The sequence below is a fragment of the Tamandua tetradactyla genome, chromosome 9, assembly GCF_023851605.1.
Source record: "Tamandua tetradactyla isolate mTamTet1 chromosome 9, mTamTet1.pri, whole genome shotgun sequence".
Lineage (NCBI taxonomy): Eukaryota > Metazoa > Chordata > Mammalia > Pilosa > Myrmecophagidae > Tamandua > Tamandua tetradactyla.
Genome location: NC_135335.1, coordinates 87,724,345 through 87,746,427, shown reverse-complemented (window position 1 = coordinate 87,746,427; position 22,083 = coordinate 87,724,345). Strand labels below are relative to the sequence as shown.

At 38.3% G+C, this 22,083-nt stretch overlaps 1 protein-coding gene across 5 annotated transcripts in view; it reads right to left on the bottom strand.

Moving 5' to 3' along the window:
• WDR70 (WD repeat domain 70) overlaps positions 1-22,083 on the bottom strand; it is a 516,692-nt gene that overhangs the window by 22,366 nt on the left and 472,243 nt on the right. For all 5 annotated transcript variants that reach the window (XM_077117003.1, XM_077117005.1, XM_077117006.1 and 2 more), the window contains 4 exons: positions 13,345-13,445; positions 11,702-11,781; positions 3,167-3,283; positions 246-408 (listed from right to left, as the gene is read on the bottom strand). In XM_077117003.1, coding sequence (XP_076973118.1) covers positions 246-408; positions 3,167-3,283; positions 11,702-11,781; positions 13,345-13,445 — 461 coding nt within the window. The remainder of the gene's footprint in view (positions 1-245; positions 409-3,166; positions 3,284-11,701; positions 11,782-13,344; positions 13,446-22,083) is intronic.

Sequence of the window (22,083 nt, the reverse complement as noted above, 5' to 3'; positions counted from 1 at the left end):
ATAGTGGTTTACATTACACTGATGTAACAGGCCTGGTTTAAAAATTCACCATTTTAGAGTCACCATTTTAGAGTCTAAGATACAAGTAAAAGCCTAAGCTTCCAGTCTATGAGTACGTGAACTATTTTTCAAGCTCAAGAATGAAATAAGAAAGGAGAAAGTTAGAATTCCAAAACAGGCATTGTTATATTCTTCCCAACTCACTAAATACAATAATTTTCCTATATTAAAAGGTATCTACTTACTTGGAATATGCTGGAGAAACCCAATATGGGTTGTCTTCAGCTGCTTTGGCATGCCGCAAAATGGCTTCCCGGGGATTGCTGTCATCAGTCTTGTCCAAAGCAATGTTCTTCACAATGTACGAGGACAGAGTGCCCCCGTGGGTTCCAACCCGGCCGCCACGACCTGTTCCAAAGGAACAATCAGCCCAGATGCTGAATGAATTTAACAATATATAAGTATACCTTGCATACACTGTATTTATCTGTCAAAGTTGACAATCCCTCAGAGTTGGCTTGAAAAGTGGACTTTTAAATGGACATCTGAACTTACAGACTAGAGCTTGAAGTTTTCTTAATTTTTAATATTTCCTATGCAATATGTTTTACACATTCTGGAGCTTCTCCAAACATTAATTTGAAGCACACCAATCTCAGGAGTACTTGAGTATGGTCCTTTCGGCTTTCATTTATGATAATCACAACGAAAGTAAGAAATCAACAAACCGCAACTTCCCCATAACATTCCTAAATAGAAAGAAGCAGTTTTTAATTTATGTTTTAGTTGCTTAATTTATATAACAGTGGCAATGTAGGAGGAATTACAAATAGTTTTCATGTATATCCCTTAAAAAAAATTCCTTAGGCATGAACATTTTAAATTCAATTAATAAAGATAACAAACACTTGTTAAATGCTATTTTTTTTTTCTGGTATGGGCAGGCTCTGGAAATTGAACCTGGGTCTCTGGCTCGGCAGGCAAGAATTCTTGCCACTGAGCCACCGCTGCACCACCCGATGCTATTTTAATTTTAAACAAACATATTTTAGGACTTGTCATCTTTCAAGTACCTTTAGATAACTTCCTGAGTATTACGAACAAACAAGTAAGCTGAAAATACTGATTCACATTATTTTACTGTAATTGCCCTAGTAGACAGGAAATTCCTTAGGGACAAGGATTCGTGCCATCTACCTCCCCACCTCCCCCACTGCTGAATCCCTAGCAGCTATAGGAAATTCCTTAGGGATAGGGATTTTCCCCCCCATTGGCTCCCCAGCAGCTGGCACAATGGCCTGGTACTCAAAAATGTATAATGTTTTTAGGAAGATAAACACATGAAAGCCAAATAGCACTAAAAGATCAATTTTATAATCCAAGATAAGGAAAGATTAAATAAGGCAGAAGATAATTAATGACCAAATAATTTGTGCGGCCAGTACTTAAAGTACTTAGAGGAAGGAGAGAACATCTTAGGCTGAGGTGGTTGAGGCGATCTGTGGTGGTTTGAAGTTATGTATACTCCAGAAAAGGTCTTGTTATTTTAATCCATCACTGTGGGTGTAGATCTGTTGTGGGTAGGAATTTTTGATTAGGTTATTTCAATTGAGATATGACCTGCCTCATTCAAGGTGGATCTTAATACTCTTACTGGAGTCCTTTATAAGAGGATAAAACACAAGGAGATGAAACCAGGAGACGCACACAGAAAAAGTATCACGGAAAAGCTAAGAGAAGACCCACAGAAAACAGAGAGGAAGCCACTGAAGCCAGAAGCTGGAAGCCATGAAACCCAGGAGAAAAGGGCCAACAGATGTTGCCATGTGCCTTGCAATCTGCTACAGGAGCCCAAGCTTGCTAGTAGCCATCTTCAGGAAGGTATCATCCTACTGATGTCTTAATTTGGACATTTTCACAGCCTAAGAACTGTAAATTGTTAGTTAATAAATCCTCATTGTAAAAGCCAACCCATTTCTAGTATAGTGAATTCTGGCAGCTTTAGCAAAGCAAAAAAGGTCTTTATGGGAGAGATGGGTTTTGAACTGGATACAGTTCTGAAAAGTTCCACAGATAGAGAAGATTATTTTCAATGAGCAGAACCACTTAAGTATAAGCGTAGATTGGGGACAGGAGTGAACCAACAGTCACATCAGAAAATCAGAGTAAGAGAGAAGTGAAGTGTAAAGCTACAAGGGTGGGCTAGAGTCAGGCCATAGAGAACCTTGAATTTCTGCAAGGAGACAATAGGGAGCTTCCAAAGGTTTGGGGACAGAAGTGACATGAAAGGCAGAGGAGTAGGAGATAAAAGCTATGTGTAAGATGAATGGAATCAGTGGGGAAGAGAGGGAGGGACTTAAGGATGGGTGTCTAGTTAGAAAAGTTTTGCAAAAATCCAGGCAAGAATTATGTAGGAACTTTGATTAGTATGGTGATGGAGAAAATGAAAAAAAAAAATTGAGATAGATATGCAAGATATTTTCATAACTGATGAGGTAGGCCAAACAGATGCAAGTACAAAATTCAGGCTAAGGTGAATTAAAAGTCAAAAGTTGTAGACTTGGGAGCCTGGGACAAATGGAATCTAGACAGGTGAAAACAGAAAATGGAATCTAGTGAAGGTATGTGCTATATATAGCCAATGCTTCCTTGCTTTCTTTTAAAACCCTTTTTCTTAAAAGACTCTAAAGATTTTTATTTTCTACTGAAATGAGCAGCTGCATTTTATCAACACAGAACTAAATAATGGCCATTTCCTGCCTTATGTGAAATCTAATGTAGCCTGAATTCTGGTCAAAGTGCCCAACATTGCATATTAAGCCAACATTGAGAGCAGTGGCTTTAAAATTGGGTTCCAAGGAACCCTGGAGTTCCACTGGAGTCATTGAAAGGGCTCAAGTTGGAGGCTGAGCAAACAGGATTCCAGGTTTCCTCTCCACGTCAGCTTTGAAACCCCAGTTTTATCAGTTTTATACACTGAGATTCTGCATCAGATTTTTGTTTAAGCAAAAAGTTCTGCTGATAAAAAGAAAATGTTTGAAAACCACTTTCTAGAAAAATCTCTCTGAAGACAGCATCCAGGCTTGAAATATCTTCCCAATTCTATTGCAATTTCCCACCCTAACCTTCATGACCCTTTGTAGTTTACTAGGTAGACTGCAGTCACCTGGGCCTGCTACAGGAGGTTCGGGTTTGTGAGACTTCAGAGGATCCAGTCTATCCTTCTCCAGCTGTTTCCTTGTACTCCGCTGGCGGGGCTCACGGAACATAGGCAAGGCATGAGCTACAAAAAAGTCACAATTGAAATTTTTCATTATTATAATAGCCCTCTTGAAATTGTTCATTATTATAATAACCCTCCCATTTAAAAACATAGCTAAAGTATGACTAACTGAAAGATGAAATGAAACTCATAATGACAGTCTTCATCTAATAATAAAAGACAATCTTACTGTAACAAATAAAGTTTTTTGAGACCAGACTTATCGTTCACCTCTCCTGGTAGCTAAAAGCACTAAGGAAATATTGTCAAATACTGTCATAGAAACATTGATGAGGTTCCCTATTTCTCAAGCCCATGAGTAACAGTTAAAACTTAATTTCTACAGTTTTGAAAAGAAACACTTAATGGGATTGCCTCGTACTTTTTCTTACAGGACCCATATTTGAATAATGACAATAGTTATATGGCCAACACCTTGCCTGTCAGCCTGGAAGTTTCCTCAGATGGCTCATAAACACTGGAATCACTTCACGGTTTCTGAAATGTGACCATCTATCAGGAGGAGTATGACAACACTGAGAAACTGGAAGGGAGGAGCACTTATCCCACTGAAACTGGGACAAAGGTTACTTTGAATGCATGTGGGGGGTGGGGGGTGGGGTGCCTGAATCTCTTGGCACCATGACTTGATGAGGACCTACCCCTACTTCCATATGGTGGACAAAATAGGAGAATAAAAATCAAAGTAATATTTGTCTAATCACTGTTAGCTGTTTGTTCAGTGTTGTTCAGAATATAAAAGGGAAACAGAATGATATTCGGAGAAGGGAGTATTGGGGAAATATTCAATAACCATATTTTTTTGACTGAAGAAAGTACCAGAGTAATTTATTTCAATCATTACAGGCAGATAAAAACTTCCTTTAAAAAAGAAAACTTATTCCAGGACACTGGGAGAGGGAGGGTCAAGGGATAACAGGTTTTTTTTTTTTTTTTTTTTTTTTTTTTTTTTTTTCTCACATACTTTTTTTTTTTTTTTTATTAAAAAAAGAATTAACAAAACAATTAGAAATCATTCCAATCTACATGTACAATCAGTAATTCTTAATAACATCACATAGTTGCATATTCATCATTTCTTAGTACATTTGCATCGATTTAGAAAAAGAAATAAAGACAACAGAATAAGAATTAAAACAATAATAGAAAGAAAAAAAACAAAAAAAACAAAAACAAAAAACCTATACCTCACATGCAGCTTCATTCAGTGTTTTAACATAATTGCATTACAATTGGGTAGTACTGTGCTGTCCATTTCTGAGTTTTTATATCCAGTCCCGTTGTACAGTCTGTATCCCTTCATCTCCAATTATCCCTTCTCTTTTTTTTTTTTTTTAATTAACGGAAAAAAAGAAATTAACCCAACATTTAGAGATCATACCATTCTACACATGCAATCATTAATTCTTAACATCATCACATAGATGCATGATCATCATTTCTTAGTACATTTGCATTGGTTTAGAAGAACTAGCAACATAACCGAAAAAGATATAGAATGTTAATATAGAGAAAAAAATAAAAGTAATAATAGTAAAATCAAAACAAAACAAAACAAAACAAAACAAAAACCTATAGCTCAGATGCAGCTTCATTCAGTGTTTTAACATGATTACTTTACAATTAGGTATTATTGTGCTGTCCATTTTTGAGTTTTTGTATCTAGTCCTGTTGCACAGTCTGTATCCCTTCAGCTTCAATTACCCATTGTCTTACCCTGTTTCTAACTCCTGCTGAACTCTGTTACCAATGACATATTTCAAGTTTATTCTCGAATGTCCGTTCACATCAGTGGGACCATACCGTATTTGTCCTTTAGTTTTTGGCTGGATTCACTCAGCATAATATTCTCTAGGTCCATCCATGTTATTACATGGTTCATAAGTTTATCTTGTCTTAAAGCTGCATAATATTCCATCGTATGTATATACCACAGTTTGTTTAGCCACTCTTCTGTTGATGGAGATTTTGGCTGTTTCCATCTCTTTGCAATTGTAAATAATGCTGCTATAAACATTGGTGTGCAAATGTCCGTTTGTGTCTTTGCCCTTAAGTCCTTTGAGTAGATACCTAGCAATGGTATTGCTGGGTCGTATGGCAATTCTATATTCAGCTTTTTGAGGAACCGCCAAACTGCCTTCCACAGTGGTTGCACCCTTTGACATTCCCACCAACAGTGGATAAGTGTGCCTCTTTCTCCGCATCCTCTCCAGCACTTGTCATTTTCTGTTTTGTTGATAATGGCCATTCTGGTGGGTGTGAGATGATATCTCATTGTGGTTTTGATTTGCATTTCTCTAATGGCCAGGGACATTGAGCATCTCTTCATGTGCCTCTTGGCCATCCGTATTTCCTCTTCTGATAGGTGTCTGTTCAAGTCTTTTTCCCATTTTGTAATTGGGTTGGCTGTCTTTTTGTTGTTGAGATGAACAATCTCTTTATAAATTCTGGATACTAGACCTTTATCTGATATGTCATTTCCAAATATTGTCTCCCATTGTGAAGGCTGTCTTTCTACTTTCTTGATGAAGTTCTTTGATGCACAAAAGTGTTTAATTTTGAGGAGTTCCCATTTATTTATTTCCTTCTTCAGTGCTCTTGCTTTAGGTTTAAGGTCCATAAAACCGCCTCCAGTTGTAAGATCCATAAGATATCTCCCAACATTTTCCTCTAACTGTTTTATGGTCTTAGACCTAATGTTTAGATCTTTGATCCATTTTGAGTTAACTTTTGTATAGGGTGTGAGAGATGGGTCTTCTTTCATTCTTTTGCATATGGATATCCAGTTCTCTAGGCACCATTTATTGAAGAGACTGCTCTGTCCCAGGTGAGTTGGCTTGACTGCCTTATCAAAGATCAAATGTCCATAGATGAGAGGGTCTATATCTGAGCACTCTATTCGATTCCGTTGTTCGATATATCTATCTTTATGCCAATACCATGCTGTTTTGACCACTGTGGCTTCATAATATGCCTTAAAGTCAGGCAGCGCGAGACCTCCAGCTTCGTTTTTTTTCCTCAAGATGTTTTTAGCAATTCGGGGCACCCTGCCCTTCCAGATAAATTTGCTTATTGGTTTTTCTATTTCTGAAAAATAAGTTGTTGGGATTTTGATTGGTATTGCATTGAATCTGTAAATCAATTTAGGTAGGATTGACATCTTAACTATATTTAGTCTTCCAATCCATGAACACGGTATGCCCTTTCATCTATTTAGGTCTTCTGTGATTTCTTTTAGCAGTTTTTTGTAGTTTTCTTTATATAGGTTTTTTGTCTCTTTAGTTAAATTTATTCCTAGGTATTTTATTGTTTTAGTTGCAATTGTAAATGGGATTCGTTTCTTGATTTCCCCCTCAGCTTGTTCCTTACTAGTGTATAGAAATGCTACAGATTTTTGAATGTTGATCTTGTAACCTGCTACTTTGCTGTACTCATTTATTAGCTCTAGTAGTTTTGTTGTGGATTTTTCCGGGTTTTCGACGTATAGTATCGTATCGTCTGCAAACAGTGATAGTTTTACTTCTTCCTTTCCAATTTTGATGCCTTGTATTTCTTTTTCTTGTCTAATTGCTCTGGCTAGAACCTCCAACACAATGTTGAATAATAGTGGTGATAGTGGACATCCTTGTCTTGTTCCTGATCTTAGGGGGAAAGTTTTCAATTTTTCCCCATTGAGGATGATATTAGCTGTGGGTTTTTCATATATTCCCTCTATCATTTTAAGGAAGTTCCCTTGTATTCCTATCTTTTGAAGTGTTTTCAACAGGAAAGGATGTTGAATCTTGTCGAATGCCTTCTCTGCATCAATTGAGATGATCATGTGATTTTTCTGCTTTGATTTGTTGATCTGGTGTATTACATTAATTGATTTTCTTATGTTGAACCATCCTTGCATACCTGGGATGAATCCTACTTGGTCATGATGTATAATTCTTTTAATGTGTTGTTGGATACGATTTGCTAGAATTTTATTGAGAATTTTTGCATCTGTATTCATTAGAGAGATTGGTCTGTAGTTTTCTTTTTTTGTAATATCTTTGCCTGGTTTTGGTATGAGGGTGATGTTGGCTTCATAGAATGAATTAGGTAGTTTTCCCTCCACTTCGATTTTTTGGAAGAGTTTGAAGAGAATTGGTATTAATTCTTTCTGGAACGTTTGGTAGAATTCACATGTGAAGCCATCTGGTCCTGGACTTTTCTTTTTAGGAAGCTTTTGAATGACTAATTCAATTTCTTTACTTGTGATTGGTTTGTTGAGGTCATCTATGTCTTCTTGAGTCAAAGTTGGTTGTTCATGTCTTTCCAGGAACCCGTCCATTTCCTCTAAATTGTTGTATTTATTAGCGTAAAGTTGTTCATAGTATCCTGTTATTACCTCCTTTATTTCTGTGAGGTCAGTAGTTATGTCTCCTCTTCCATTTCTGATCTTATTTATTTGCATCCTCTCTCTTCTTCTTTTTGTCAATCTTGCTAAGGGCCCATCAATCTTATTGATTTTCTCATAGAACCAACTTCTGGCCTTATTGATTTTCTCTATTGTTTTCATGTTTTCAATTTCATTTATTTGTGCTCTAATCTTTGTTATTTCTTTCCTTTTGCTTGCTTTGGGGTTAGCTTGCTGTTCTTTCTCCAGTTCTTCCAAATGGATAGTTAATTCCTGAATTTTTGCCTTTTCTTCTTTTCTGATATAGGCATTTAGAGCAATAAATTTCCCTCTTAGCACTGCCTTTGCTGCGTCCCATAAGTTTTGATATGTTGTGTTTTCATTTTCATTCGCCTCGAGGTATTTGCTAATTTCTCTTGCAATTTCTTCTTTGACCCAGTCGTTGTTTAGGAGTGTGTTGTTGAGCCTCCACGTATTTGTGAATTTTCTGGCACTCTGCCTATTATTGATTTCCAACATCATTCCTTTATGATCCGAGAAAGTGTTGTGTAAGATTTCAATCTTTTTAAATTTGTTAAGACTTGCTTTGTGACCCAGCATATGGTCTATCTTTGAGAATGATCCATGAGCACTTGAGAAAAAGGTGTATCCTGCTGTTGTGGGATGTAATGTCCTATAAATGTCTATTAAGTCCAGTTCATTTATAGTAATATTCAGATTCTCTATTTCTTTGTTGATCCTCTGTCTAGATGTTCTGTCCCTTGATGAGAGTGGTGAGTTGAAGTCTCCAACTATTATGGTATATGAGTCTATTTCCCTTTTCAGTGTTTGCAGTATATTCCTCACGTATTTTGGGGCATTCTGATTCGGTGCGTAAATATTTATGATTGTTATGTCTTCTTGTTTAATTGTTCCTTTTATTAGTATATAGTGTCCTTCTTTGTCTCTTTTAACTGTTTTACATTTGAAGTCTAATTTGTTGGATATTAGTATAGCCACTCCTGCTCTTTTCTGGTTGTTATTTGCATGAAATATCTTTTCCCAACCTTTCACTTTCAACCTATGTTTATCTTTGGGTCTAAGATGTGTTTCCTGTAGACAGCATATAGAAGGATCCTGTTTTTTAATCCATTCTGCCAATCTATGTCTTTTGATTGGGGAATTCAGTCCATTGACATTTAGTGTTATTACTGTTTGGATAATATTTTCCTCTGCCATTTTGCCTTTTGTATTATATATATCATATCTGATTTTCCTTCTTTCTACACTCTTTTCCATATCTCTCTCTTCTGTCTTTTCGGTTCTGACTCTAGTGCTCCCTTTAGTATTTCTTGCAGAGCTGGTCTCTTGGTCACAAATTCTCTCAGTGACTTTTTGTCTGAGAATGTTTTAATTTCTCCCTCATTTTTGAAGGACAATTTTGCTGGATATAGGAGTCTTGGTTGGCAGTTTTTCTCTTTTAGTATTTTAAATATATCATCCCACTGTCTTCTAGCCTCCATGGTTTCTGCTGAGAAATCTACACATAGTCTTATTGTGTTTCCCTTGTATGTAATGGATTGTTTTTCTCTTGCTGCTTTCAAGATCTTCTCTTTCTCTTTGACCTCTGGCATTCTAACTAGTAAGTGTCTTGGAGAACGCCTATTTGGGTCTAATCTCTTTGGGGTGCGCTGCACTTCTTGGATCTGTAATTTTAGGTCTTTCGTAAGAGTTGGGAAATTTTCAGTGATAATTTCTTCCATTAGTTTTTCTCCTCCTTTTCCCTTCTCTTCTCCTTCTGGGACACCCACAACACGTATATTTGTGCGGTTCATATTGTCCTTGAGTTCCCTGATACCCTGTTCAAATTTTTCCATTCTTTTCCCTATAGTTTCTGTTTCTTTTTGGAATTCAGATGTTCCATCCTCCAAATCACTAATTCTATCTTCTGTCTCTTTAAATCTATCATTGTAGCTATCCATTATTTTTTCTATGTTTGCTACTTTATCCTTCACTTCCATAAGTTCTGTGATTTGTTTTTTCAGTTTTTCTATTTCTTCTTTATGTTCAGCCCATGTCCTCTTCATGTCCTCCCTCAATTTATCGATTTCATTTTTGAAGAGGTTTTCCATTTCTGTTCGTATATTCAGCATTAGTTGTCTCAGCTCTTGTGTCTCATTTGAGCTATTGGTTTGTTCCTTTGACTGAGCCATATTCTCAATCTTTTGAGTGTGGACAGTTATCTTCTGCTGCTGGCGTCTGGGCATTTATTCAGATTTCTCTTGGTGTTGGACCCAGCAAGGTTGTAATATTTTTTTGTGAAATCTCTGGGTTCTGTTTTTGTTATCCTGCCCAGTAGGTGGCGCTCGTGGCACACGTTTGTCTGCGGGTCCCACCAGTAAAAGGTGCTGTGGGACCTTAAACTTTGGAAAACTCTCGCCGTCCTGGGGGTTCACTAGCCGAAGCGGCTTGAGCTGGCCCGGGGTCCGAACGCAGGGAGGGTTGCTGGTCGCCGCAGCCAGGGAAAGAGCCCGTCCGAATTTCCTAGTCGGCCCTGGGCAACAAGCGTGGCGGGAGGGCACCAGCGGCAGCGGCCCGCCCGAGAGAGTGCACGTTCCCCGGGAGTCACGGGTTTGGAAGGGGCCTCCCCCGCCCGTCACTGTTCTCCGCGGCCTGGGGGTTTCCGATCCAGTTCTCTCAGTTGGTCCGGGGGCTGCGCGTGGTGTGGGCGCCAGTCACCTTGGTTTCAGGGGACCACCTCTCCAATTCTCCCAGCCGGCCCGGGAAGGGGGAGGGGAGTAACTCCGGCCGCTTGCCACCCCGCCCGGTAAGGCCCGCGCGCCTCGGCGATCTCACCCGAGCTGCTTCTCTCAGCCAGCCAGCCGTTCCAGGATGGGGTACGCTGTCTTTTTTATCTCTGTTGTGGCTTTGGGCGCTTTCTGTATCGTTTCTACTCCCCTAGTAGGTGTCCTGGAGAAGAAACTAAGATCCGCGCGTCTTACTAAGCTGCCATCTTCCAGGAAGTCCCTGGGGATAACAGGTTTTAAGGGAGTTTATGTAATATGAATGACAGAACCGTCTGTAACATGTCAAAAACTCTGCCAGTATCTCCCCCACACTGACCCCACCCTCTACCTCTTCTGTCAGTTGGGGCCAAGAGCACATCACTCACCAGTAAAACATGCCTGTCTTGAATCAGGGGAGCTGAGAAACACAGCTACCCATCACTTTGTTAGGCCATACAACCAAGTATTTTTAGGAGGGAGAAAAATAGCTTTTCACTTCAAACGACTGGAGGAATTTAAGTAGGCCGCATGTAATTACATGAGCTGGACTAGTTATGACACTTGACTTTAACACTTCTACTCTTGCAAAAAGTGTCATAGGATCTCCTTCTGATCATAAGCTCCTAGGGACTTGATCTTACATGAGACCCACCACCAGGGAGAAAACCAAGCAGTACAGCACTCTTTGGACTTTAGACTCAGACTGATAAAAGTCTGCAAGGGCATTTACTAGTGACAATGGCTATGGTATCCAAGATTTCCTCTTAGTTACTATCTGTTACAGGTCTGACACAGTGTGGCCTGGAGAAATCCAAGTCTGCCAGATTAATAAGGTTGTGTGACAAATCTGAGAGAAGCTGCTCTCATCTATTGTTTCATCTATCTTTCAATTGTTCAATGTCACACTGTCAGCCAGTGGTAGAATTGGACAAACCCAGGTCTCGTGATTACAAAACCAGCACTCTTTCTAGTTTATTCTTAGAATAGATTGTTATTCTTTAAAAGGCTGCTAGGGAGTAATGTGTTAGGCTCAAATAGTCTTTTCCCTCTTGGGTTGAAAGTTACATGAAATAACCCTGCCTCTATAATAAGTGACAGAAGCCAAAAGTGTTTGCTGTTACATGACTGGTAGTTCTGCCTGCATGAATGGGATATTTTGTAATATTTGTCTGAACTCCAGTGTTTTTTACTGTCTCTAAATCCATGCAATCAATACCATATGAGAGTAGAAGAGAAACACATGATTGAGAGGCCATGCTAACCACTTACGGGTGATGATATAGTCCTGGGTTAGAGTTTCGGCTTGTTTCGCCTTCCGCTGGGTTTTAACCACGCATAATTTTGCTCCCCTGTGGAGGGTAAAGCAAATTATTTTCTCTATTTGTTCTTAGTAACAGAAAGTCTATGCTAAAAGTATTATATATTGTTTGGAATATACTCCAAGCAAACCATCTTGCCAGGTTCTTGACTTTCTAAGAGATGGCAACAGATGGGGTCTCAGTGTTAAGGGATTAAATGTAAGGAAAAGCAAACCTGCCATTCAGTAGTTATTACCAAGTGGAAGGATTGGGGAGATAACACAGCAACAGAACTCAAGTCAAAAAAAAATGTCTATCTATATACTTAAAAAATTTAAGGTCTTAAAGAGACATTAATAAAATTAACCCACATTTTCAAAATTCTAGCTTATGTCCCAGATGAAAGCAAACTGGATGGGCTATATGCCAAGTGGCATTTGTCTACATCTCAAATATAAGAATACGAGTATCTGGACCTAGGTCTGTTTGGCAGTGTTTCCAAGGGGCTATAGTCCAAGAATGTATGGGACTGAGCAAAAGTGTGCCCAGAACATTTCTTCTCCTTTGCCATCTTGAGCTACCCCTTTCAGAAGCATATCTAAATAAGCAAATGTCTGAAAGATTCTAAAGACAGTACCTTCCTACTGGTTGCTCGGGTTTCATAATTTTCTCCAGTGAAACAGATTCCTTTTCATCCTAATTACATTAACTTTATTCAAAAAAAAAAACTATTTATTTCTATATACCATAATATATAACTTTACTTCATAGGCAAGGGCTTTAACCCTAGTCCAGAAAACGCTGGAGGAAGACAGGGCTCTCTGCTTCTATTCAGTCAAAATAAGGTCAAATATTCATTAGTAGAGGATGGCTTTCCTCTCTTTAGAAAGGCTGTGGGAGTTCAAGGTTTATGCAGGATCCCAGTGAATTTAGCATGCAAATCCTAATACTAACTAAGGTGTACTCTGTCCAAGTCATTGTACCAGAACAGAGAGAAAGGGAAAAAAATTTGGGAGGTGGTAGTGACACATTTTCACCACTGAGATATTGACTAGTGAAGTTTCTGGAGCTCTGAAACACAACTGTACGCTTAAGTTTGACATCTGGGATGGGCTTGGAGGGGTGGTGGTAGTGAGGGGGAAAGTATTTGTGTTGTTCCTTTCTGCTGGCAGAGAACAATCTTGCCAAACATCTAATAACTGATAAAAGCCAAAGAGAAAGGGAGTAAAATGGACAAGTTGTTTCCACTTTCTGTAAGTGGTTAGTTCCCTGCTTTGTTAATCCCATATATGCATCATAGCTAATGCCACTGTCCAGGGTGGTATGCAAAGAGGGCAAGAGTTTTTTTCCCTCTTGCACTCAACTTTCCACTAAAGAACTGCAAATCCCCAGGAAACTTTCACTCTTAATTCTGTATGGATCAAGGACGATATCCAAATCCTCTCTGAAGCACAATGCTGGGGGTTTGAGGATTTACTCTGTACCAGCTGTGTTTCCTAAAAGGGTAGATCCCCATCAAAGGGGGAAACAAAAGCAGAGGTGAATAAAAGCCACCCTCCCCCCTCCCCCCCAGCTGTTGCCATCCATCTATAACAGGCTATACTTATGAAATACCTCTGGCTCTTGTTGGGGTCGTAATATACTTTAGCCAATCCATTCCCTGTTCCAACCATGATCTGGTTTAGCTTTGGATGCCACAGGCAGCGGACAACACTCTGAAAAGGAAAGGCATAATAGTGGTTAATTAATACTTAAGAGGCCAAATAAAAGTGGAAAAAAATCCAGCTTGTACTCTGATGGTGAGGTCAACAAATCAATCATCATCATGATGGTAATCTGTAATTAAGGACATTTTCTTCTGAACCATAACTCTGTGTTCCTGAGGTTAAGTTCTATTTCATCACCTATACTCTGTGAGACATCCTATAGAAATAAAGATGTTCCCTTTGTGACATCAATACCCACTCTCTCCACCCTGCTTTTCCTGACAACCTTGAAACCACAAAATCAGGCTTTCCAGCTCCATTACCATGTGAGGCTGGCATTTTGGAATGTGGAACCCACACAGCTCAGTTATGCTACCACTGAAGCAGATTTAGATCTCAGTGTTTCATGCTTTTACACACACAATATGTCCCTCTGGACAGAAGATTAATGCCAGGTGGTTACGGTTTTTAGTTCACAGAAATCCAAATTTCATTAAGGCTTTTTCAGGAACAACACATATTTGCTAGCATATGATGACACCTCCCTACTACGAGATGAAACAGCAAGACAATAGCAGAAGTAAAACAGAGATACAGAATACCAAGACTTAACATTAACCTAAATGAAAAGTTGTTTAAGAGAAGTTTCCCTAGAAGTTATGTTCCTCTGAATTCATTACTAGTAAGGAAAATCAGTGATGTGAGAACTATAACTGTTTCTAACTTTTTGTCTGTAACAAGAGACTAGATGTGGGAAGGAGAGTAGGGATAGAATTAAGGAAAAAGAGATGAAGCTAAGGTTGGTGGGCAGAAATACCATATCCTAGGTTCTGCAGAACTCACTCTGATAGAATGAGAAATGAGTGGAAACATCAATTCAGTGTTTTTTGGGAATCTATCATGTGCCAAGCAATATGCTGGGCACGAAGACAAAAAATGGTACAATATGATATTGTCATTTCACAGTTCTAACAGTAAAATGCAAATAGAGGAACTTCTGTCTCCAAACTCCACCCTGGACTTAATTTCTTTGTTACTTCTTCCTAATCCCACTTTTTAAATTAAAACAGAATATCTAGAAATCTCTGAGATCCTTTTTGAAAAAAATTTTTATTTCCACCTGACAGGCAAGATGTATGCATATGCTAAATGGCTACAAATCCATCTCTGAGATTCCTAAGGATCTAGTGGGGAGGAAACTTAGTTGAGTCTGCAGGATTTCTCTAATTCATATCTGACAAATCTCTAGAACAGTAGTTCCTAAGCTACACACTGCTGAAGAGAACTAAGCTGTTCCATTGCTAAAATCAAGTGACAGTGATTATATTTTCCTAGACTGTAGGAGGAAAATGTAATTAAAGGGTAGGTTTTCACAATCTTAGGTTTTCTTTCCACTCTCCTTCTTAAATCTATGGTCCCTGCCACCCAATGTCTGGCCAGCAAGCTAAAAGTAGGCAATGCATTTATAATAGTAAGTGAATATTACTAGGAAAACTGGAATATAGTAAATCATATTTAGATTGACGGGATTTTCTGTGGTTGTTTGGCTTATGTTAATGGAAATTACTTTATAATGCATGTATATAAGAGCCACATTTTCTCCAAAGAAAACTGCTCCTGATTGGTATGATGGAGTCAAGCATGGCAATAATTTTCAACATGACCTGCAGGTGCCCCACCACTGAGATGAATTTAAGAACTGTGCCTAGACCACACTGGAAATTTCCAGATGGTCAGTCAGGTATATGGAAACATGAGAAGAATTGCAAACATAATGTGCTGGTTTGAAAGGAAGTATGCCCCCTAGAAAAGCCATGTTTTAATCAAAATATCATTCCATAAAGGTAGAATAATCTCTATTCAATACTGTATGTTTGAAACTGTAATCAGATCATCTCCCTGGATGACGTGATTTAGTCAAGAATGGTTGTTAAACTGGATTAGGGGACGACATGTCTCCACCCATTTGGGTGGGTCTAGATTGGTTTATTGGAGTCCTACAAAAGAGGAAATATTTTGGAGAACGAGAGATTCAGAGAGAGCAGAACAACATGGCCACGAGAAGCAGAGTCTACCAGCCAGCGACCTTTGGAGATGAAGAAGGAAAATGTCTCCCGGGGAGCTTCACGAAACAGGAAGCCAGGAGGGAAGACACTAGCAGATGATGCCATGTTCGCCATGTGCCCTTCCAGATGGGAAAGGAACCCTGATTGTGTTCACCATGTGCCTTTCCAGATGAGAGAGAAACCTTGAACTTCATTGGCCTTCTTGAACCAAGGTATCTTTCCCTGGATGCCTTAGATTGGACATTTCTATAGATTTGTTGTAATTGGGACATTTTCTCGACCTTAGAACTGTAAACTAGCAACTCATTAAATTCCCCCTTTTAAAAGCCATTCCATTTCTGGTATATTGCATTTCAGCAGCTAGCAAACTAGAACACACAATTTCATGAGATCTACCTAAAATAAATTAATCTGAGCCAAGACTCATCTCCTTCAAATCTTTGCTTAAATGTTATGTTCTCTATGAACTTTCCAGACCACCCTGCTTAGAAATACATTCCTTAACTTCCCTTACTCTGCTTTTTGCTTTTATTTTTTTCATGGCATGTATTACTTTTTTAACATAACATACAATTTATTTACTAATTATATTCATTGTCTGTTTCCCCCTTTCAAAGTATGGTCTAGATGGGCAGAGATCTTGATCTGCTTTGTTTGCTGATATATCCCAAGTACCTAGATTAGTGTCTGATATTCAGTAAATGCTTGCTGCAGGAGTGAATTAAAAATTACAGATCATAAGTGCCTAAATGGATTGCTTTTCCAGGTAGAATTGGAGATAATTTCCAGTTTAATATCATTACTATGCATAAAGAATACTTTGATTTCTCCATGTCATTATTATACTCAGGTATCCTACAAATGCGGAAGAATTAGTTCCCTCTAAATGTCCTCGAAAGTGATATGTATGAACCAGAAAACAAGAGATGACAGAAATATGAGGAATAGTGAGAGGGGTTTGCAAGAACCTTCAGAAATCTCAGCAACCCACAAATGGCCCCAGAACAATCTTCAGGACTTAGTATTAGAGTTATTTCTCTTCCTTAGTTCTCCAGAGGTCTGGCTAAGCTGTTTGAATTTACTAGTTCTCAAATATGTTTTCAAGTAAGCATAGTGCAGAATTGGAGAAGATCCACAATCTAGGCCTGATAAATTCCAAGACACCCAGCCAAAGAGGCAGTTTCCAGGAGTAGCAGGTTACTGTTTCTCTCTCTCTCCACTGAGGGTGTAAATGTTAGAGAGAAGCAACTACCCAGGCCAACAGACCAATGTCTGATTGCTTTCCAGGGCACTGGACCTCAATTCACACCCTTTCCTCTGCTGAGCTTTTAGACAATCATATAGCTGGTCAGCTTAAACTCTTATGGAAGCGCATTTAGCTTCCTTTACACACTGAATCAGGGAGAAGACAAATAAGATTCCTTGAAATAAAATAGTCATTCTGGACTGTGATGAGTCACCAAAGCAGCCAATGAGGAACCTGTGAACAGACAAATTTAGGTAAAGGAAACTTAAGGCTCAATTACCTTAAGACTGATTATTAATCAAATACCACAAGGATTCCAAAACATATGATTAAAAAACAACAATACAGAAGTCCAGGTCAAAGATGGGTGGGCCTTTTTTGTTTATTAATATTTATTGTGTGTGTTTAGGTAACCTTTGTAAACTTTGCAGCTAATGCAGTTCCACACTTTGTCCTGTCAAAGAAATGCATTTTATGGCAGAGAGCTGGCCACCTGCCAAGCCAAACAACCCCTGATACCGGCGGCAGAGCTGGGGAGCAAGCAGCGCTGCTATGCTGCTAACTTGTCAAACATACAAAGCGGGCTTTACTTAACAACAATAAGACACGTGCCTGCGAGAAGCCCACAGAACCATCAGAAGACAAATGAGCTATGAATTCTTAGAAAGTATGTATTCACTCAATCAGTCATCCACCTAAGACTTCCTCCATTCTCTGTTCTTGAGGACTGGCTTCTTTGGCTGGGGGCTTGATATGTTCAGACTGGCAGATTTACTTGAGCAATGCAGTAAACAAAAGGTAGCCAGCCTATCTGAATAAGAGGACATGTAATAAGAGAAAAAAGTCAAGACATGAGATTTGCAAGGACCAAAGAGAAAGCCCTCACATTATATCATGCGATTCAAATATCGGAAGACCACAGCAGTATAAAAAATTAGGTTCTGGGCGGGCCGCGGTGGCTCAGCGGGCAAAGTGCTTGCCTGCTATGCCGGAGGACCTCGGTTCGATTCCCGGCCCCAGCCCATGTAACAAAAACGGAAAAACAAAATACAATAAAGCAAGGAGATGTTTCCCTTTCTTCCTTCCTTCCTTCCTTCTATCCTTCCTTCCTTCTCTCTGTCTTTCCTTTAAAAAAAAAAAAAAATTAGGTTCTGAAATTACTCTGCATATTCTAAAATATTGATTTGCTTAATTAAATTGTTAAAGTATTTTATTCCTACACTAATCTATGTCATCTTAAAACATGTGGGTCCACTAATGGCTTCTTCTAGCCATCTAAATTGAACTCTATTTAGCATAAAATTAGATTTTAGTCTTTTTAATCAAAGCCTACTTCCATTTTAGGATTGTAATTTGGCAGTGCAGTGTAGCCACAAACTAGCCAAACTGTGCTTAGTTCTCACATCACTAAGAAATCATAACTAGGGTTCAAGATCATAGCAAGATGCTAGAAGGAGTTACAAGATCTTAATGTGATAAATGAATAAATAAATAAACAAATAAATAAATAAGAGGGGCTAGGCTGTGAGAGAATACAGCACTGTGTGCAACTTGCAGTGTAGTGTGTACAACCTGCAGTGTCAGGATTTAAAATAGGAATTATGGAATTACCCCTTAGAAAAAGGAAATACGTTACAAAAAATTCCAAATAATTTACCTTTGTGGTTCTGGTTTACTTCAAGTGAAACTATGGGAGCAAAGAAGGAGAGGAGGAAGAGTAGGCTAAAGAGAGAAATGAATTTATATTTTAAGGACCGTAGGAAGGGAAATTTAGGTATTTGAAATTCTATATTATTTAATGTAATCAAATTGTCACAACAATACTACAAAATTAGTAATCTCATCCACATTTCACAGATGAACAAAGTGAGGGTGAAGAAGGTTGGGCAACTTTCCCAAGGTCACTAAACTTGCACCTAGAAGGGCAGGTTTTTCAAACTCCAATGCTTGTGTCCTTATACCATTTAAACACGCAAAGCCCTATTTTGGAAGATGGAGGAGAAACAGAGGTGGGAGATTTTTAATCATTTCCAAACCCACCTAATTCAGAAGTAGAAATCTTAGCAAGGTTATATGAAAAAGCAGATGGCTTTACTAAAACCACAAAGGAAAAAGGCCATTAGCATCAAATCACAATACTATAGAAGAACTCTATTTCTGTGCAACATCTTGGGCGTCTATAACTCACATATTCTAACACCACCCTTATTTCACTTTACATATTAAAGGAAAAAAAGCCCAAATCCTTCATAATTTCATACCTTAAACATGATTTTGTTGAAACTCCATTTCCTGATTCTTCCCAGCTGCTGATCCACACTGTAAACCAAACTCCATCTGGTTTTTCATGTTTGGTTTTTGTCAGACAGTACAAGAATGAGTAAGCTAACCCCGATTCCTTGGGAGAATGAGCATTTTTTTCAGATTTTGCAAATAAAGAGCTTTACACCTGTTTGTGAAGGAGGCTGTCACACAATTTTGCAGAGTAGTATGGAGGCAGCCTTAGAGAATGGACATCCTCAGGACTACCCAATACATGTGAATGATACTGTGCATGCTGAACTCCATAGTTAGGGATACAGATCAAGATGTGAATCCAAAATAAATAAAAAGAAGGCAAACGAAAATGAGAAGCTACTGGGGAAAGAACTTTCCTCTGATTTTCACAAGTCAGAGTTTTATTTCACAGAGACAGAAAAATTGCTTTCCACGTTAAAATATTAGGCCACGGAGGTAGAGAAGATAATTATTTTTAACGTTTTCAGTCTATTTGTCCTATCCTTATTCTCTTCGCTGTCTCCTAAAGTCTTTTGTAGTATGCAAAGGGCCATGGAGCTTGGCCTCATTCTGCTAAAAGTTCAGGAGCCAGACCTGGGGAGTTAGTACCAGTTTCCAATAATTAAGACTCCTCTATATCCATCTGAACTCCGTGGGACAGCCCTTGAATGGAAAAGATGAAAGACAGACATTCTTTATGGTCTTTTCTCTAAGTGACCACATGCCTTTCCTTTTTTCCCTCCTCTACACTCTCCAATTCCATGGAAGTTCTAACCTGGAGCCAGATATATAGCAACTATTATTCTTTCTGGGGAATCTTCTTTATCTTCCCTCTTCATTTCCCCAGTGAATTCTCTTTCTGATAAACCAGACAGAAGCCCAATGAAGAAAAGAAAAACAACAATAATAAAGAATACCATGAGCACTTTCATAAGTGGAGGGGTTGCTGCAGAAAAACTAAACAAGAGAAAATGTTGCTCTGCACATGCCATAAATGTTTGGTACAGATGCAAGGATTAGGCTTTTTAAAAATTGGCATTTAATTATCAAATTAATTCCCATCAAACCTGTGGAAAATGCATTTATTAAAACAAATTCATTTACAGTCTATGCTGAGCAATTAAGGTGACCACTAAAGCAGCAAAAATCTGGAACCTTGTAGCTGTCCTTGGCATAAATGAATCACATCTGTATGTGATAATAAATTTGCCTAAAGAATTTCATCACAATAAAAAGTTCTCAGAGAAAATGGAAGGTCTCTAGGGTAAAAAAAATTACATGCAATTTTATTCATCTAATTCAAAACACTAAGTTTTGCTCCAATCCTGCTATTTGAAAGGAATTTACAAAGGCAAAAAAAAGCACAAATAATGACTGAAGAAAGTCTGGTAATTATTCTTACTAACTAAAGTCTGGAAGCAGGAAACAAAAGGAGGCTGAAAGCTGGAGTCGACAGGGTGAGTGACATTGGTGGTTGGTCCTGAAAGGCAAATATCCCAGAGGCCCCAAATGGTATGCCACTTAGAAGCAGCACTTAATGGAGACACACTCCCAAAATTCTAGTAAAGGCTCCCACTGATAGGCACAGAATGGGTGATAAATGTACCAATATATGGAGCACCCAGCCGTGTGGCCTGAGTGGGTCTCAGGACACTGGTGTATCACCAGGCTAGTTACTTCCAACAGAGGGTAGCAGTTTTATCTGTTTATGTCATGGTGCAATAAACACATTATCATTTATTATGTGAACAACATTGTGAAAAAGCTTAGGAGTACTACCTATGGCCATTTCTCTCAATCTAATTCTACATTCTTCTCCATTTATCATCAATCAGAAATGGATATAAAGATAATAACCATCAATCCTATGTTTATATGGACAAACAAATCATGAATGGAGAAAACTATTAAATCTCTAAATGCTATACAAGAAATTACCTGAATGAGCTGACCTTGGAAAACATCCAAGTATATAAAACCAAAGAATAGAGGGAAGCTAAATCTTTAAAGACAAGCTGTAAAGGACAGATAAAACATTCTTTATCTTAATATATTCCAGGTAAGGGTGTTTTAGAGATTAAGCTCTTTTCATTTAGTCCTTTGGGAGTCTCATAATTTCTCCTACAAGAAGGAGTATTACAGATCATTCTAAGAAAAGGAAAAAAAAAAAAAACCCTGTGATATGTGTGAACTACAGATCTATTTCTTCCCCACACTACATATAATTGTGAAAGTTTGCCAGAAGTTGTAATAGAGCAGCTGGAAAATGTGTTATCAAAGATCATTCACAGATTCAGGTTGCAAAAGGAAAAATGTCAGAGGAAATCCTGTTAGACATAAAATACTTCACTTGGCCTGTCAGTGGGATGCAATATTGTGTTGGGTTAGACAATAGAGCATTGGTCATTACTGTATTATATATTTACAGATTATATAAAGAATACCGTGTTGTTCTGAACGCTTTAAAAATTTACAAAATCAGGTAGGTTACCCCTTTTTTTGTATTTTATATAAGCATTAAGCATATTTCTCCTTTAGTATTACCTAGTGACTGATGGTTCATCCTATTTTGCCATTCATGGCAATCATGTCTATTAAAGGAAATATAGATAAGTTTAAATACCAATTAAATAAAACATAAAACTGTTGCATAGAGAGGTAAATAATTTCTATTTAATGAAAAGGGAAACACAGACGTTTTTACTGTTTCAAAGGCCTAGAAATGGAAGTAAAGGTAAACAGAAAACATCTTGAAATGGTTGATATGAGTAAGCAGTGGAGCTTTTTAATATACCTTGTTACATGGTCAAACAAGACTAGAAAATGAAGAAAACTACTAAACTGAAAAAGGCCTCCTTTTGGTCCTCATTTTTTGCCTTGGATGATTCATGGAGCCCTAGGAAGTATGCAGTTGTCCTTCATCATATCTCCTAATGGGATCACAGTCAAAAAGATAATCAGAAAAGACAATTCATTATAGGGTTTGAATCAGGAAGATCTGGCTGGATCCTTACAGAACCATTATTTCAAAGAAGAGAATGTTGACTACAGAATCTAA